Raw genomic sequence first — 20450 nt, forward strand, 5'->3', positions numbered from 1 at the left:
TTGTTTTAACTGAAGATAATTTATTCTTGAAATCCAGTGGTAATGACACATCTTTAAAGATTGACAATTATGTCGAACTTACAAGCGGAAATTCTCACCCAATGCAATCATATATTCAAAAAAATGAGTTCAGTTATCTTAAGTGTAATCAACCTAATGTGTGCTTTAGATTTTTAGACAGTAGATGTATGTCTAGTAATTGTAAATATCTACACATTTGTAAGTTTCATGTTTTTAGATGTTGTATAAATTATCTGTGCAAATACCCCCATGTTGATATCTACAAACAAATTTCAAGTGGAAGATGCTTTGGCTGTGCAAGACATCATATCCAAATGCTCATTAAGTGTCGTAGTAGGTTCCACAAAACTGGGCCACCCAGAGGCCACCTAAATTCTGCTTATCATACTAAATATTTTTTTGACCATCGCTCACACACAAGAAATCCCACGAGCCATCCAGTCCTTACCAATTGAGTACCTATCCAAAGGATACCCCCGTCTCCATATCCACGTCCTTACCCCCTTCCTTCTTTTTCAAAGATAAACCCACCCAAACCCTCCGGCTACTTTCCAACATTTTTCTACCCTTCCATCTATCATTCTCCACCACCTTGCGTACCCACTCAACGGGTACTCTTCGTACCATTCGCCTGCAAAAATAACCTCATCTCTCTTGGTTCCTCCACTTCACCCCAAACTCAACCGCTACTTAGTTACCGCTGTTTAGAGTCTCCGCTAGTACCTGCTCAATTAAATGCAATTGTATTTGAAAAATATGGATTTGATCCCCCTGTCCCTTGTTCTCACTATCGAAGTTTAGCCCCCGGCCAGAATTCCACTAGAACCCCCGACCCCCTCTGTGATATAAAAGTAAAGTGTAAAAACGGTACCTTCACAAGTCGCTTTCGATTCCCCACACATTTGTTGAGCAACGCTGAAAGCCTTAACTTTGAAAAACTTAATGAATTAGATACCCTTTCTAAAATACATAGATTAGATCTAATCGCTATTACTGAAGTTCAAGCTTAAAATTTGCACATGTTAAAGATTAACAATTTTTCTCACTTTATTAAACTCAGACCAGAAAACCACCCTCTGGGTAAGAAACGTGGCGGAATTCTGTTCTTTGTCCGTAATGTCTTGTACCCAAGTGAAATCTCTATTCCGTGTCTTGCTCCCTTTGATGAGATTATTTGGGTGTGTGTTCGACCTGAAGTCTTGTCGCGTCCTTCCAATTTAATTTTTCTGTTTTGTTTTTATTACTCCCCTAATCAGAGATCCGCTGACAAAATAAATTTTAATGGAAGAATTATATGCAAGGACAGACTTTATGCTATTAAAATACCCGACCGCTGGGATTTTCCTGATGGGTGACGCAAGTAATATAAAATTGGATTTACGATGTAATAGTATTAATTTAAAACAGGTGGTTAATGTCCAATCAACAAAAGGCAATACTACTCTTGATTTAATTTGCACTAATCTTTCAAAGTTTTACAAACCCGTCTCCACTCTGCCCCCTCTAGGGGGTAGTTACCCCTTCAGCCTTTTCCTATCTCCGCTGACTAAAGTTAAACAGTCGTTTTCTATAACTGAAACCGCTTATAGACCTCTCACTGACTCAGGACTTTTCAATTTTGGCTCCTGGATGACTACGGAAAATTGGTCCCCTGTGAATAAGACAAATGAGGTAGACTACATAGCTTTTTTCCTCCTACATCTACTGAGGGTTAGTTATGAATTTCAGTTCCATGAGAAAAAATTTAATACGTGTTCTACATATAAGGTTTATGTTGTTGATTCTCTTCAAAAAATTGTAAGAAAAAAAAATCAATTTTTTCAAAGCAGGTCGTATTACTAAGCCTAATAGTCTAAGGAAGTTCCTAAAAAAAAAATTAAGAAAAGTAGCTTCTAATTATTATAATAGTAAAGTCAAATATCTATGTTCTAACAAGCCCAAGTAATGGTGCAGAAAAATTAAAGAGACATTGAGGAAAAGTCCTTCTGAAGTAGATTTTCACCTCCCTGAACCCCCTAATAAGACTGCCAATGATTTAAACTTGTACCTTGCTTCCATCGTGCAAAGTCTCCCCCCTTTCACTGGCTCAAGTCCAACTATTCCTCCCAACACTTCCTTCCCCTTTATTTCTCCCTCTGATGTTATAAATAAAATTCTAAAGCTTAGAAAGTACAGTGTTTGTCCGCTGGACATCCCAGTTGAATTAATTACATCCTTTTAAGAAAAAGTTGCCGACCCTTTATCAAATATTTTCAACCACATCAAATAATTTGTTTAATTCCCAAGTTGCTGGAAACAAGGTTTTATAACACCTGTCCCAAAAAAATGCACCAGTATCACTTTCGCCAACATTCGTCCCATTACACTCACTTCTGTTTTTTCCAAACTTTATGAAGGTCTCCTCTGTGACTGGCTTAGGGATATAATTTGTCCACGTATTGACACCCGACAGTTTGGTAACTTAAGGAAAACTTCCACCACCCTTTACCTTATACAATTAATGCACACCATCGTAAGTGACCTTGATAAACGAAATGTTTGGCTGAACCTTGTCCTAGTTTATTTCCAAAAATCTTTTCACCTGGTTGACCACTCCATTCTAATTCGTTCACAACTGGTTAACATTGAACTTGATTCTCTGTTATTAAATCTTGTTATATCGTTTCTTTCGAATAGATCTCAGGTTGTTAAATACAAAAATATTTTCTCTAACCCCCTCCCTATATATTGTGGGATTCCTCAAGGAACCTTATTGGGACCATTTTTATTCCTAGTCATGATTAACGATATTGGTAGAGATTTTTCCCAAAGGTGAATATACACGGACGACTTTCCGACCTTTGAAGTATATGCAACTTTAATGTTAAAAGTAACCCCTTGAGAGTTCCCATCCATATTTGAGACGAAGCTATGAACCTAACCATGAAAATACAGTCCACAAAATAAATTATAATAACGAAAAAATTTTTGAAATCCACTACCACTTTCCTTGACCCTATCCCACCCGAAATGTTTGTGAAACATGTTAAATTCCTTGGTGTCACAATTTCAAATAATCTTAAATGGGACATGCATGTTTCTAATATTGTTGAACAAGAAAACGTTTCATTATCTATGTTAAAAATTTTAAACAAATATAATTGCCCTAAGATGCAGTCCCTCCGTGTTTATTTATCATTTATCAGGCCACTATTAGAATATGCATGTCCGATCTGGCATTTGCATCTTTCAAGCGAGCTTAGTGACAAAATTAAATCGGTCCAAAAGCGTTCGCTCAGGATCATCTACAAAGAGAGCAAAATTTCATACTCATTCTTCATTAAATCCTCAGGTATTGCTACGTTAAAAGAAAGGAAAGTACAAATTTGTTCGCGCTTTGCTAAATCTGCAATATATAAACCTCGTAATGAGGACATCTTTCCGGATTTACATAATCCCATTAGACCCCATCTTCCTTGTTTAGCTTCATTGGTAATTCCAACATATTCACCTATCCATACCGTTACTGAGAGGTTCCGGAAGAGTTTTATCCCCTTTATTTTGGCACACCTAAATAATCCCTGAACTATGCTCTGTACCAAAATTAACTCCTCCGTCCCTTATTTTAGTTGTTGTGTATTTTCACAATAATCATGCGTCATTTTTTTCTCTTTATCTTTGTCATTTTATTTTCCCTTTTGTTGATACTTATTTATGTTAAATTTCTTTTCTGACCTTTAATTTAAATTTAGTTTTTCCTTTATTTGTATCACTTTCTTCAATTGTAAATATTTCTTTTGACAACTAATTTGGCTTGATTTTAAGTTTTTTTTTTTTTTATGTATTTGACCTTGAACACGATTTCGGCAATGTTTTTCTTCTTGACTCTGATTTTCTTTTATAACCCACCCCTTCTTCTTCTATTTTTATTTTTATATTATAGCCATTTGTTAAATTATTATCAAACATTTTTATGCTTGATTGGTGTTTCTTTTCTTGTTGTATTATTTGTTTCTTCGTTTTGCTTTGTCTATTTCTTTTTGACATATCAAGAGAATTCGGCTCTATTAGAGATTGTGATAGCTTTGGAAAATAAATATTATCTTATCTTATCCTGTCTCCTAAGACCGGCTTGAAAAAAAATCCCTTCTCCAATGCCAGAAAAAATTTATTATTTTACTAAAATCCCTTTAAATTTAAGGCCTCGTCTCATAGTGATTGAAGAGGCCGTTACTACAACTCACTTTTATAATAGTTAACAGTTTGAATAACAGTAAACAATTATTTAAGGTTCACTACCATAAGGATGATACATTTGTGGCGAATGCCTCGGCCACGTTATAGTCACACTTGTGCATAAAATCAAAATTACGTAAGATTACGGTGCCACTTTTTTCCCATCTAAAATTTATGGAGTTGAACGTCATTCAACATTCAGGTATAAAATTTGTAATTCAAAAATCAAAGTATATACATAAAGCATTATATTTTTAAATTAAAAATATGGTGGCCCGGAAAAACGATTTTCCTGTCTGTAAGGCAGAAGCACTGTATGTATATATAACATATTATATTATTTATATACAGTGGGCAGAATGTACAAATGAAAAGTAGGAACTGGGAACAAATTAGTGGTGATGCAAGCTTTTCGAACTAATTTCTTGCCCTTTGAATTTTCTACTTCTGTGGTACAAGTTTAGCTCTAGCATTTTGCTAAAAACACAAAACCTACACTAAAAAATAATATTTTCTCTTAGGAGCAGAAAATTCCATAAGCAGCCTGCAGAAAAGAAAAAAAAACTAATTTACAAGGCTCTATACCCAATAAAAATTATAGAATAATAACAATAATGACAGCTTGTGTCCATATTTCTGTATGTTACTGCTTATTAGAATCTTCAAGTTGTGAGTTTTCTTTCTTTTCTTCTTTTTCTCCTCCTTTTATGTTATTTCTCTTTTGCTTTAGTTTCTTTTAAATTTTTATGTGTTACTCTGTAACTGGTATTCTCTGATTTCTATATTGAATTGCGTTGCATTTTTATGTGTTTTTCTTTGTGATACTCCACGTATTTTACCTCTGTATAGTGTGGGTTAGAAATACATTATTTTATTTTGAAATCTCGGTGAGAAACAGTTGAATCGAACAGGTAAAGAAATGGTAAATACAGGGAAACCTATTCCAGTATTAATTGAACGTTCCCTAGGAAGCTTTCAAATATTCTTGATTAAGTAAAGATCTATGATTTTTGCAATGTCCTCTACACCCATAAATATTTATGCTACGTCTTTTTTAAGCCAAAATGATATGGTGATTGAGAAAGTTCGTGGTCTGCGGGTTCGTGGTTTTGCTTTTAAATAAAGAAGGATTTAAATAAACCTTGAATGGAGCTATACATTTATTCTACAACTATTTCACTTTGGCTCTTCTTCTTCTTCTTCGCTACTCTTCTCATTTCTAAAAATCTTCACATACCAAATAACTTGTATATTTTTTCTTGTATTTATGAGTTATTTCAGTATGCGTTAAGCGTTATTTCAAAATAATAAGGTTTTCCACTTCCTAAATTTATTCTATCTCCTTTTTCTTTATTCTATAAAAAAAAAAAAAAATTCAATGATTTAAAGAACATGAAAACTGGAACTTGGAATGTTACGACGTTAAAAAATGACTATCGTGTCGACATTTTGACTGACGAATTCAGACGATTTGAACTGGACTTTTTAGGAGTTTCAGAAACTCATATCCCAGGGGTAGGAAGCATGAAATTAGGTGATATAGAATTTGTTTACTCGGGCAGGAAGGATGGGTTACATAGACAGGGAGTAGGGCTCATGATGAATAAGGAAGCTGCTAAGTCTTGTTTAGGCTGGGAAGGTATTAATAATAGAATACTAATTGCTCATTTTATGACTAAAAAGTTCAGAGTATCAGTTATAGTAGCATAAGCCCCTGTAGAGCCGACTGACGGAGATACTAGTGACTCAGATGAATTTTACTTACAGTTACAGGAGCAAATAGACAGGGTCCCAGGTAGAAATTTGATGTTATTACTGGGATATTTTAACGCCCAGGTTGGTAGAAATAAGGATAGATGGTATCCCAGCTTAGGTAAATTTGGTGTAGGAAAAGAAAACAGTAATGGATACAGACTTTTGCAATTTTGTAGGTATAACAATCTAGTTATAACCAATACGGTGTTTGGTCATAAAATGGCTCATAAGCTAACATGGTATTCACGTGATGGTAAGACAGCAAACCTTACTGATTATTTTATAGTAAACCGAAGACTGGCAGGATCAATACAAGATACTAGGGTATATAGGAGTGCTGTTATTGATGTTAAAAGTAAAGATCACCATCTAGTAGTGTCAAGGGTTAATTTAAAGCTGAAATATCGGAAGGGTAATTACCTCCCTGAAAGTTATGATGTTAGTAGACTCCAGGATGAGAATCTGAGAGAAACTTTCCAGGAACAGTTGAATACTAAACTTAATAGTTTAAAATTTTATAATGTGGAAGATGGTTGGAATAATTTTAGAAAAATAATTTGTAAAGTTGCTGAAGGTGTATTAGGGAAGAAATCTAGAACTGCAGCTAAGAATATTAGTGAAAAAGCTTTATGTTTAATAGAAAGGAGACAGGACTTGTACAAGAATTATCTGAGTGATAGATCGCATGAAAACAAAAGAAATGTAAAGAAAGTGGAGAAAGCATTGAAATATGAACTAAGGAGGTGTGAAGTGGCGGCCATGGATAAAATTGCCGAAGATTTAGAAGATGCAGCTAGACGGCATAATAGTAAAATATTGTACTGGCACGTTAACAAATTGAGAGGTAGTAGTCAATCCGGACTTGGCCCAGTTAAAGATAGGAATGGGGTCGCAATTAGCGATAAGAAAAAAACTAAAGAGAGATGGGCCGAACATTTTGAGGATTTGCTTAACCGAGATATAGTTGCAAGAAAAAAAAAAGAGGAAAATGAAAAAGTTTGTGATACCTTGGATGTGAAGGAAGATTTGTTTTGTGAGTATTAATTATCAACAGTACTAAAATGATTAAATAATAATAAGGCTTCAGGTGCTTATATTGTAATAAATTAGTTTCTTAAATATGGTGTCTCTGTGGTTATAAATAAGTTACTGAAGATTATGAATATGATTTTTGAAAAAGGGGAAGTACCTAACGATTTTAAGAAAACCTTAATTAAGCCACTTTATAAGAAAGGTGATAAAAGTGAATGTGGTAATTATCATGGCATTAGTCTGGTCTCTGTAGGTAGCAAATTGCTTAGTAATATAATACTTTTTAGACTGAGAGATGCCGTAGACAAAGTTTTAAGAGAAGAACAGTGCGGTTTTAGAAAAGGTAGAGGATGTGTTGACCGAATTTTCACTCTTAGGTTAATAATTGAGAAGTGCCTAAGTTTTCAAACACCTTTAGTCCTCAGTTTTATAGATTATGAGCAAGCGTTCGATTCTGTTGATAGAGGAGCTTTAGTAAAGGTTTTATCCTTGTATGGTATACCAGACAAATACATTAAAGTGATTAGTGCTATGTACGAGAATAACACTGCTGCGGTTAAGGTAGGAAATGAGGTTAGCAGATGTTTTTGCATTAGATCAGGAGTTAAGCAGGGTTGTGTTCTATCCCCCTTTAAATGGATTATTTTGATGGACTTTGTCTTGAGGAGCACAGGAAAGGCAATGGGAAACAACGGAATCAAATGGGGAGGAAAAAGTCTCCTGGACTTGGATTATGCTGATGATTTAAGCATCCTAGATGAAAGTGTGACCAAATGAATGAAGTTTTAGAGGTTTTGCGAGTTCAGGGTGCTAGTATTGGTTTGAAAATTAATGTTAAAAAGACTAAGTCACTAAGGCTAGGAATAAGTGAAGATGAAAATGTGACGTTGGGTAATAAAAAGATTGATCCGGTGGGCAGCTTCACTTACCTGCGTAGCATTATTAGTAAAGACGGTGGGAGCAGTGAAGATGTTAAAAGTAGAATAGCCAAGGCTCAGGGTGTTTTTTCACAGTTAAAAAAAGTCTGGAAGAATAGGAAGATAAGTCTGCATACCAGGATTAGAATCTTAGAAGCTACAGTGATGACAGTGGTCAAATATGGCTCTGAAGCATGAAAAGCGGATGAAGATTTGCTAGATGTTTTCCAGAGAAATTGCTTAAGGATTGTTCTGGGTACCCGGCTGACTGACCGTATTTCAAACAATAGGCTATACGAAAAATGTGGTTCAATACCGCTTTCTTGGTCTATAATAAAAGAAAGGTTGAGGTGGTTAGGGCACGTTGTGCGGATGAAGGATGACAGATTGCCGAAGATTGTTCCTCTCGGCCACCCATATAGGGCTAAACGGAAAGAAGGTCGTCCCCGTTTGGGCTGGGAGGGTATCATCAAAAAAGATTCAAAGTAAATTGGAACTTCGTCGGCGTGTGTAAAAAGGGAGGCTTTGAATGTATTGGGGTGGAGGAGGAGCGTGCGTAGCTGTGTTGGCCTCAGGCGGCTTGGTGCTGCGATGAGTTGTTAGTAGTAGTAGTAGTATCTGCTTTTTATCTATTCTATCTTATTTTAAATCTATTCTATCTGCTTTTCTTGTATTTATGTGTAATTTCAGTGAAAATAATATGGTTTTCAACTTCCTATATATATTCTATCTAAACGTATTCTATTTCAGTTACCCCAGGCCACTAGGTGCAAATGATTCACAAGGATCTTTCCCCCTACAATTAAGAAGAAAAATAGGGCAAGACAAACATTCTTCATATAGAGAGAATATTCTGAAGGAAGCTTCATTAAATGAGGAGTTTTCTATTCCAGAAATCTCTTTCATTGTACTGATGGTTAAAGGAAAATCTTGAGAGGAAACAATTTAATCAAACCGTCCACGGTAAAAAAAAGGTAAATAAAGAAAAGCCTATGTCAAATTCAACTGAATCTCCAAGGAAGCTTCCGATTGTCCCAGAGCGCCAAACCCCCAGGTTATCCCTCTAGGAAGTCTCATTGAATGATATATTTTCTGTTCAAGAAATCTCGCTTATTTTATAGGAGAATTAAAAAAAATACTGAGAGAGAAAAATTTAATCAAACCGTTCATGGTAAAAAATAGATAAATATAGGACAACCCAAGTCAATTTTAACTAAACCCCAAAGATAGTTTCCGAATATACACAAGCACCAAACATCCCGAATATTCATAAGATAATCTCACTGAATGACACATTTTCTATTCCAGAAATCTGTATAATTTTAGGGACAGATTAAGAAAAACCAAGAGGGAAAAATTTAATCAAACCGTCCACGGCAAAAAAAGGTAAATAAAGGACAACCCATGTCAATTTTAACTGAACCCCCAAGGTAGTTTCCGAATAAACACAAGCACCAAACCTCCCAAATATTCATAAGATAATCTCACTGAATGACACATTTTCTATTCCAGAAATCTGTATAATTTTATTGACAAATTAAGAAAAACCAAGAGGTAAAAATTTAATCAAACCGTCCACGGCAAAAAAGGTAAATAAAGGACAACCCATGTCAATTTTAACTGAACCCCCAAGGTAGTTTCCGAATATACACAAGCACCAAACCTCCCGAATATTCATAAGATAATCTCACTGAATGACACATTTTCTATTCAAGAAATCTCTATAATTTTACGGACAAATTAAGAAAAACCCAGAGGGAAAAATTTAATCAAACCGTCCACGGCAAAAAAAGGTAAATAAAGGACAACCCATGTCAATTTTAACTGAACCCCCAAGGTAGTTTCCGAATATATACAAGCACCAAACCTCCCGAATATTCATAAGATAATCTCACTGAATGACACATTTTCTGTTCCAGAAATCTGTATAATTTTATGGACAAATTAAGAAAAACCAAGAGGGAAAAATTTAATCAAACCGTCCACGGCAAAAAAAGGTAAATAAAGGACAACCCATGTCGATTTTGACTGAACCCCCAAGGAAGTTTCTGAATATACGCAAGCACCAAACCTCCCGAATATTCCTAAAAGAATGTGATTGAATGACACATTTTCTATTCCGGAAATCTCTATGATTTTATGGACAAATTAAGAAAAACCAAGAGGGAAAAATTTAATCAAACCGTCCACTGTAAAAAAAAAAGATAAACAAAGGACAACCCATGTTAGATCTTAACTGAACCCCCAAGGTAGTTTCCGAATATACACAAGCACCAAACCTCCCGAATATTCCTAAGAGAATCTCATTGAATGACACATTTTCTATTCCAGAAATTTCTATAATTTTATGGACAAATTAAGAAAAGCCAAGAGGGAAAAATTTAATCAAAAAAAGAAGAAAAAGATAAATAAAGGACAGCCCATGTCAATTTTAACTCAGCCCCCAAGGTAGTTTCCGAATATACTCAAGCACCAAACCTCCCGAATATTCCTAAGAGAATCTCACTGAAAGACATATTTTCTATTCCAGGAATTTCTCTAATTTTGTGGACAAATAAAGAAAAACCAAGAGGGAAAAATTTAATCAAACGAAAAAAAAAGATACATAAAGGACAACCCATGTCAATTTTAACTGAACCCCCAAGGTAATTTCCGAATATACACAAGCAGCAAACCTCCCGAATATTCCTAAGAAAATCTCATTGAATGACATATTTTCTATTCCAGAAATTTCTATGATTTTATGGACAAATTAAGAAAAACCAAGAGGGAAAAATTTAATCAAACAAAAAAAAAGATAAATAAAAGACAACCCATGTCAATTTTAACCGAACCCCCAAGGTAGTTTCCGAATATACACAAGCACCAAACCTCCCGAATATTCCTAAGAGAATCTCATTGAATGACACATTTTCTATTCCAGGAATTTCTCTAATTTTGTGGACAAATAAAGAAAAACCAAGAGGGAAAAATTTAATCAAACGAAAAAAAAAGATACATAAAGGACAACCCATGTCAATTTTAACTGAACCCCCAAGGTAATTTCCGAATATACACAAGCACCAAACCTCCCGAATATTCCTAAGAGAATCTCATTGAAAGACATATTTTCTATTCCAGAAATTTCTATGATTTTATGGACAAATTAAGAAAAACCAAGAGGGAAAAATTTAATCAAACAAAAAAAAAGATAAATAAAAGACAACCCATGTCAATTTTAACTGAACCCCCAAGGTAGTTTCCGAATATACACAAGCACCAAACCTCCCGAATATTCCTAAGAGAATCTCATTGAATGACACATTTTCTATTTCAGAAATTTCTATAATTGTATGGATAAATTAAGAAAAACCCGGAGGGAAAAATTTAATCAAACCGTCCACGGTAAAAAAAAAAAAAAAAAAAAGGATAAATAAAGGACAACCCGCGTCGATTTTAACTGAACCCCCAAGGTAGTTTCCGAATAAACACAAGCACCAAACCTCCCGAATATTCCTAAGAGAATCTCATTGAAAGACATATTTTCTATTCCAGAAATTTCTATAATTTTATGGACAAATTAAGAAAAACCAAGAGGGAAAAATTTAATCAAACAAAAAAAAAGATAAATAAAAGACAACCCATGTCAATTTTAACTGAACCCCCAAGGTAGTTTCCGAATATACACAAGCACCAAACCTCCCGAATATTCTTAAGAGAATCTCATTGAATGACACATTTTCTATTCCAGAAGCTTCTATAATTGTATGTACAAATTAAGAAAAACCAAAAGGGAAAAGTTTAATCAAACCGTCCACGGTAAAAAAAAAAAGGTAAATAAAGAACAACCCATGTCGATTTTAACTGAACCCCCAAGGAAGTTTCTGAATATACGCAAGCACCAAACCTGCCGAATATTCCTAAAAGAATCTCATTGAATGACACATTTTCTATTCCAGAAGTCTCTATGATTTTATGGACAAATCAAGAAAAACCAAGAGGGAACCCTTTAATCAAACCGTTCACGATAATGAAAGGTAGATAAAGGGCAACCATGTCAATATTAACTGCACTGCTAATATATAAAAGTTTAAAAACGAGAACAATCGTCCGAAAGTTCAATATCTTGTAATAAAAATTTATTCTTAAACACAGAAAGGTACCCAGAGCTCATGTTTTTTTAATTGCTCCTCACTTAATAAAAGATGCTCTTCTGATCTATATTTCAAGGGAAAAAGGGAACCACAAATCTTTTTAGAAAAGATTACTTTAAAATGCTTTTTGCACAAAGAACTTTTGCAAAGAAAAGTAAAGAGCTAAATTAAACAAAAGACAAGTAGGAGTAAAGTCAAATAGTAATTCAAGCATAAAACGAACACAAGTCACTATCAATAAATAAATTATTCCCAATACAAACAGAAATTGCTATGAATGAACGAGTCAAACTTAAAACGGACTGAAACCACCAAAACACAGAACTAGGGTTAAAGCACCCTTTGCCTTCTAAAGACCAGTTGTGCTTTAATGATGTTTTTAATTGGCGCTGTTTGTTTTTATTTGTTTTAAAATCTCATAACATCAAAAAACAAACAAAAGGAAGAAAAACATCACAATAACCAAGATTACTGAAAGTAATCTTGTAAGCAATATATTGTAATTTCTTTTTGTGGTGGGTATTATTAATTTATTGATGGTGACTAACTTTCGTTTTACACTTGAATTACTATTCAACTTTATTTCTGCTTGACTAAAATAAAAAATACAAGTTTTTCCTAAAGCAAAATTAAAACATAAAACGAATAGAATGTATTCCATATATGAGCGGGTATGAACCTCCTCAATACCCCTCTCTTCACGCTAAATTTCTTTAGTACTTCTAAAAAAAACTTCTGATTCTAATTAAACGGCCCTTGTGTTTCAGGAGTCGTTCTTAAAGTATCGGGACAAAAAGTCGATGCTTAGCATAAAGAGCGGGGTATTGAGGAAAGAGCTACCACCCTCACATACAAAATAATTTCTGTTCGTTACAGATTACATTTTTCCTTTTCAAAAAATCACAAACTGATTTATTATTTGTTCTTCCGCAAGTTAAAAGAAAATTCAGAGCTGAAAGCTTGTCCTTTGATGAAGCTTCCATTAAGATGTTCTCTTGTAATGAATTTATGCCTTTCCTCAGTTTTATCGAGGTTTATCAGTTTTATCAGTTTTATCATTTGCGACGAGTGGTCTGACACACTTAAATAATAGATTGAAAGATTTTGTAAGAGAAAATAGAGAGCCTTAATGGGTTTTCTTGTCTGCATAAAAAAAGAAGATCCAAACATCATTAAAATTGAGGAAAAACAAAAACACTCCTTAGTTGATACTGATGAATCAGTGCCGTAAAATCAGTAAATTAAATTGTGGATTCTAATTCATAGAGGTCAATTTCAAAGGCCGGGTTCTGACACGACTTCTAAAATCTTAGGTATCAAACTCTTACTCCTGAATCTAAAAAATGTTTTGTTTCACTGAATATTTACATGGATATTCTGTCACTATGGAATAAAGCTCAGGGTACATTTGACAGCTGAAATGTCAAGGAAATGATCCTAGAGCAATAGATATAAAAGCTTGGAAAGCCAATACGCTTTTTGTTTATTTCGCCAACTTGGTCTACTTATTTATATGAACTCAGCGTTTTCACCTTCTCAGTTATACTTGTGATTCTGACTCAAAAGCTTTAGTTTTCAATGAATTTTTTTCCCTAAAAGTAAACTAGTAAAAGTAGAGTAAAAGTAACTAGTAAACTAGTAAGAGTTTAGTAGAGTAAACTAGCTCAAAACCCATAGTTCGATTCTGTCATTCTCAATTCATGGCCACTAACTTTGCACTCTTCAATTTAATCTCTGTCTATAAAATCCTGAAAAGTCACTATCTACGCGGCATTTAGAACTAGCATAAGGCTTTTAAGCATTAGAAGTTTTTCAATGTTCTCCACTTTAAGGGCCAGGGATTTGCATTTCCAGGGAGTACCTCATCGAATGGGCCATAAGACAGAGATCATAAAGCGTCTTATCGCCCATCAAATTAATCTTCAATAAGAAAAAATTTAAAGAAAGACGGAGTTTCATGATTCGGTGTAAAGAGCGAAACTCTGAAGACAGTTTCAAACTGATTGTTTCCTACCTAAAACTAAAGAGATTTATAAGACTTTTGCTGTGTAAAGTTTCCCCATTTAATATTAGCAAAAGTCCCTGTTCATAAGCTTTGTTTTAGTCATCACTTTGGGTGTCACGAATTCACCCCCATCCAAAGAGGGAGGAGTTGAGGCGTGTATAGTTGTTTTGGCCTCAACCGGATTTATGCTCTGGTAATTAGTTAACAGTAGTTGTGGTAAATTTTTTTTAAGAACAAGTTTGGCATTGAGGATGCCTGGGGGACAAGGAAGGGGCAAATTTTTTATTTTAAGATCATTCTGTTGCCAACAATGTAAAAAAAGATAGGATATGCTTATATCCCAGGATTTTAAAGATTAAAAAGACGAATTGTTTACATGTGGAACTAGTCAGCTGTCTAATATTAAAAAACATTTCCTTAAAAAGTAAAAAAAAAGAGGTAGAACCGAGGAAAAACTGTCAGCCAGTGAGCTAACATTTCAAGTAAAAAGTAAACATTGTCACAGAGACCTCCACTCCACAAAATTCAGTGCTATGAAACCTTTAGGATATAAAAAGTTTCTCAATATGTAAGTTTAACCCAATCAAATTTTGCCAATAATTTTCTAAGCCTTATCTTCTAATTATTCGGAACTATTTTTCACTTCAAAAAACACCTTTGCCATTTTAATTTTTACATCTTCCATGCATCAATTATTCCTATTAATAAAACCATCTAGGTAAGCAAAGCCGTCCACTCGGTCAATTTTCTGGTTCTCTAACATTACCTCCTTATCCTCATTTAATCTTGAGGTGGAATTATTGGTCCTTGGTCTATACTACTAAGAAAATTTGCTTTTTCCTTTTAAGGATTTCGATAAGATAAAAGCTACGGCATAAAATGTTGCAACGTTATTGCTATTCCTTTTAGAAAAGCAATTTTACCAACAGTTTTCTTAGTGTTTTCAGAGATTTGACTAAGGCCCAAATTTAAGGAAGCTAAGACGGCCAATATTTGAGATCTATTCACTAGAAAGGTTGTATAGAACGAAGGCCAATATGTCATATTATCTTATAAAAATTAAATAAGTACTTATCTCCCAGAAAGTTTGGAGCAACAAAAAATGAGAGAAAGTGGGTGGCAGAGAAAGTGGGTGGCAGAGAGTGGCAACAGTGGGTGGCAACAAAAAATGAGAGAAAGTGGGTGGCATTATCAACCCTCTTAAGGCAGAAGAATTCGGGTCGCTACCGTTTTGAAACACAATGATATTTCTTAAGCATTTATTTTGTAATTCAGTTCCATCTTAACCACCTTTGAACTAAAATTTACATATTTTGGTGTTTTTGACCCTATTCGAACATAACTCAACTAATTCGGAGCAACTTCTGAACTCCATTTGAGTTCACCTCAGCATTCTGGCCCATTCTAAGGTGAACTAAATTTACTTCTCAAAATTTTTTTCTGCGCATTGGGGTCTTTGATCCAGGACTTTCAGATATATTTTTCACTCATTTTGAAAGCTATTTTTCGGACCATTTCTGGGTACCGTTTTACGCCAAACTTATACCTATTTTAACTTTTTTTTTGCGAATTGGTTTCATCTCTTCCCAAGGACTGGCAAATTTTGTGTTTCAAGAAAACAAAATAAAAAGAAAATACAAATTTCTAGAGAGTAAAAAATAAAGATTTTTAGCCCACCTTCGGGCATCGCTTTAAAGGGGGCCTGTGCTCCTACCCTAACCATTTATTTGTATCTTAGGATTCGGTAAACAATGGGATTTAAGAATGTAGATTTTGAGCAATTAGGAAAAAAAGTATGGCCCTTTTTTGGAATCCTTTTTGTAAAAAACAATATTTTTTCATTTTTTGCTTTGTACTGGTGTCTCCTTGGCCCTATGGCTTACAGGTAATAGTTTCAAGGAGATCGGAGTAAAAAATATTTGGACCTTTTTCAATTCCTATCAATGTTGTATTTGAATTTGTCTTTATTATTATCATTCTCCTTTTGATTAGAATATTATATCTAATCTAATAGAATTTTTTATCTAATTAGAATATTATATCTAATCTAATAGAATATTATATCTAATCTAATAGAATATTAATATTATATCTAATAGAATTTTTATGAAAAAAAAAATGTTTATAACCTATTTTTTAATACCTGCTGAAGATTAAGCGTTTTAATCTGAATTTTTTGTCTTTTGCGTGCGTTTGTTCACGCCGTCATTGGTCCTTATGCAAAAGTTTTCTTTCTTTTTTTTTTGTTTGTTTTTACTTTTTAAATTGGGGGAAATCCACTATTTGTGACTTTAATTGCTTAACAAAGTAAATCATCCATACCTTATCATCATCTTCCTCCGCTGCAGACCCACCTGATACGTCTGAAAAATCCACTTCTCTACTGCCACAAGCTCTTCCACTTGACACAATATTTACCTGAAATAATATTTTTACTTTTTAATGTGATATTCTTCCGTGCTTTCATTTTGGTCAGAATACACATTGTACAGTCAGTAGAGACTACTACAGCCATACTACTACAACCGCTACTACTATCACTACTACTACCCATAAGATTCAGGTACAAATACAACTACCAATCTTAGAATACTATAGTCTCCAGACAACACTTTTTTAAGTGATGCTCCTGCATTTTTATTTTTTTATTAGTCTACCTTGCCCAAGGAAATACTTGAAATATTGTACATTCTGCCCAAGGAAAATACTTGTCACCAACAACTGATGTCTAGTAATATAAGATCTTCGGGTACAACTCTAAGCTTATACCATAAATCTTATTTTGAACGGATGTCTTTGAGAAAAAGACAGTAACGTAAGAAATCAAAAAGATCTATTCCAGCTACTTATCAAAAGCTGTTGATTTCCGAGTCGATTTTTTATCGAATTGACTAGGGCAACTTAATTTATCTACATTTATATAAAACTAATTATACAATAAAATAATATAAAATAAAATAATAGCTTACAATGTAATTTTTCAGGAAGAACGGTAACAAGGCCAAAGGCACCATGCAAGGCTCAAAGTAAAAACTTCCAACAATAAATGACAAAAAGGCTATTCCACTTCGGATAGGAGATTCCCACTCAAAACAGCTCCTATAAAAAAATGTAATTAGAAATCTCAACTAACTCCAACTAAAAAAAGGAAAACTTATTAAACTCTGATTTTTGGTGATTTAAGATGAAAATATACGAACAAAAATTAATAGAGCCTACAGATAGTAGGTAGGGCTCTCTAAGACAATTAGATAATCGATAAAACTAAAGGTAGAAACTAAAACTAAAGGGTAGGAATAAAGAAAATAAATGCAGATAATAATTAAATGGGATATAAACTCAGGTTTGAGAATGCAAAATCCTTTTTCTTCTTTTTCCTTGTCAAACTGAGATTTAGGCGCCACCTCCCTATACAGAGTACCCTAGATTCGTTTGTCTAATTCATTTCTCTGGTAGGAAAAGTAGGAGTCTCAAAGACAATAAGATGGTTGACATAAACGATCTATAAATTCTATAGGATTAAAACTGAAATTTCTCAACAAGTGATGATAATCGTTTTTTTTACTCAAGAATTATTTTAAGTCCAATCCAGACAGCAAAAAGTGGGCCTAGGTTAAATTAAGAAAATTTTGGCAGGTTTAAGTTGGCAAGTTGACTTTAAGCTGTTAGGTCTACTTTTGACAAACTTCTACCTGTTATCATACATCACATTCTAAAGTACCTATAAAATACATTATGCAAAAGCTTAAGGTAGCCTAAAAAAAGATCGAAAATCACTTAGTGTTAAATGGCATTAGTGATCTCTGATTTTCACATTAGCGCCAGTTTCCACTCTTATTACTTTCCCGTGCTCATTGCTTTAATCTGTGAGAAGGTGTGAATATTGGAGGTTTAAGTCTATCTCGTTCTAGTCGTAAAAAGACATTTCTCAAGAAACCCATTCTTTGAGGGATCATTGATCAGCCCCTGGAGTTGTGTTTTATTTGTGTGTTTATATTCAATAAAGTCAAAGTCAAAATAAAAAAAAAGTTTTTTTCAACTGAAAGTAAGGAGCAACATTAAAAGTTAAAACGAACAGAAATTATTACGTCTATGAGGGGGTTCGCCCCCTTATACCTTCTACCTTGCTCTTTATGCTAAAGTTCTAATTTTGTACCAATCCTTTAAGAACGACCTCTGAATCACAAAGGCCGTTAAAATAGAATAAATAGCTCTTTTGAAAGTACGAAGAATACTTTAGTTGAAAGAGCGAGATATTGACGAGGCTTTGACACTCTTGTTGCAGCTTGTCATCTCGTAAATCGTAGAACTGTCAAAGAGTGCACCCAAGAAAACCTGTTTCTTTTTCAATAACTAAGAAAGTTATGGCAGAAACGCCTTAGGGTTAGTTGCTATCAAAGTATAATCACCTACGGAACAAGTACTGACAAAGCTCTCCAAAAGTGACCCCGCGTACCTCAGCGCCTCTAGACGTAAAATGTTGTACTACTTAATCGCTCCGAGCCAAAGTACTTTGCTCCGGCCAATAATTATGCTAGAGCGTGATTCAGGCGACGAGTGACCGGGATGAATTGTGTAACTACGGTTTTTAGTTGCCAGGTTCGCATAGGTATACAAAGGGTCACTTTTTTGTGTGGAGAGGATAGGTTTTTTCAGTACTTGTTCCGTAGGTGATTATACTTTGGTTACTATTCTAGAAGGGTTTGGAACGTGTAGGAAAGGAAAGTCGTTCAATAACTTTAAGCTTTTATCATGTCGAAGAGAAGGTACGGTAACAGAGAACTCTCTACAACTTTTTTGTTTAAAATCAGGGCGAGTGAACAGCTTAACAGAATATACAAATAATTAAAGTTTCAGTGTTTCTAGTGATTTGAGTACTGTGGCAGATAGTGAGATTGCGCGAGATCCGTCAGTAGCATTAACTCAAATTTGTAGCCCCACCTCTAACACAAAGTCCAAAGACACAAGGGTTTTTCAGCGAAAATGATATGGGAAGCCATATCGATAAAATAGAAATATTTGATTATCATCTGCAATATGAATTGCTTTAAAAACCGTCGTCTAACTACAGCTTACCCCATTAAGATAATAGGAAGTAGGGCAGGGACGAAAAGATATTTTCCAATCGCACTGGATAGGAGGAATTTATTGCCTAGTATTTTCAAACCAGACTAGAAACTTGTTTTGTAAACGTTGTGTTTTGTTTTAACTTCCGAGGGGCTGGACGCTCTAATGAATTGCAAACGTTAGTAAAGTGAAGCCCATGGATAATAGAACATTATTGACGGAAAAGGACCCGTTGAGAAACAAAGAGAACTTTCAAGAAATTTTTAAGTATCACTTTAAACAACAAATGGCAAGCTCAGGTGCAAATGCTACTTACATAAGCAAAATATTTCAGAATGAACTTATTGAATGTTGTTCAAAAGAGATTCTTAAAGAAATTCTTACACGAATTCATTCTGTTAAGTTCTACAGTGTGGTTGTTGATGAGACAAAGGATGTGTCACACAAGGTACAACCGAGGGGCTAAAAACCGACCGGAACATATGTCCTGCCCTTTGAGTCTATGCCTATGCCTCTGTACCTCCGGCACGGAAGCGCACCTGAAACAATGTGTTCCTGGAAGCGAAGGAACACAATTTTATTTTCTGCTTATGCAAAGCGTAGGGCGCGTTTTTTACGACGGCAAACGTTCTCCTCTTGAGAGGTTATCTTTACTTGGTCATGTTGTTTACTGCGTTCGACATTGGAGATCCTGGGTCCTAAAAAGTGGACATTATGCTTTGAACGAGAATTTTATTACCACAAACCTTTACCATTGCCTAGAGATAAATATGCATTCCCTAGTGCTTCTCATTCGTCGATTCAAACGGCTTGGGCTCGAACGTCTTTTCAAACTCTCCGACATGAATAGCCAACCGTGTGAAGATTTTTTTAGGAAGATGCGGTCTGAAACCAGCACTTACAGTACTGTAATAAACTTTTCGTTCCTCCAACTTCTGCATCGAATTCGTCGATATGAAAGTATAACGGATTTTGAAGCTCAATATTCTAATGAACAGTTGTCCTTGCCCAAGTCCAAGCGAGTTAGATCCATTGGTGTTGTGTCTGTTAGTTCCGATTTTTCTTTGCCCGGGGACGATGAAATCAAGCTCGAGCTAGGGCGAGCTCGTATTGAAAGCCAGCGAATAATGAAAGCCTTAATACCCGACGACGTACTTTCTGCTTTCGGTCACCAAGTACCGAATGTTCGTCTTTCTGTACTTCACGACAGTGACTCAGACGATGACTCAGAGGAAAATACTCTGTCCGATAAGCAGGAAAAGGCTTTCGCGACTGACACTGAATCGGGCTCGGAAAGTGACGGCA

The 20450-nt window shown here is 34.7% G+C and overlaps 1 protein-coding gene across 1 annotated transcript in view; it reads right to left on the minus strand.

The window, feature by feature from the left end:
* The window catches only part of Mctp (multiple C2 domain and transmembrane region protein), a 357697-nt gene that overhangs the window by 25949 nt on the left and 311298 nt on the right, over positions 1 to 20450 (minus strand). Inside the window, exons 16-17 of the mRNA XM_089108305.1 lie at positions 17048 to 17177; positions 16401 to 16496 (exon numbers count right to left, since the gene is read on the minus strand). Coding sequence (XP_088964431.1) covers positions 16401 to 16496; positions 17048 to 17177 — 226 coding nt within the window. The remainder of the gene's footprint in view (positions 1 to 16400; positions 16497 to 17047; positions 17178 to 20450) is intronic.

The sequence above is a fragment of the Artemia sp. Qi Xiang Cuo genome, chromosome 2, assembly GCF_049724085.1.
Source record: "Artemia sp. Qi Xiang Cuo chromosome 2, ASM4972408v1, whole genome shotgun sequence".
NCBI classification, from domain to species: domain Eukaryota; kingdom Metazoa; phylum Arthropoda; class Branchiopoda; order Anostraca; family Artemiidae; genus Artemia; species Artemia sp. Qi Xiang Cuo.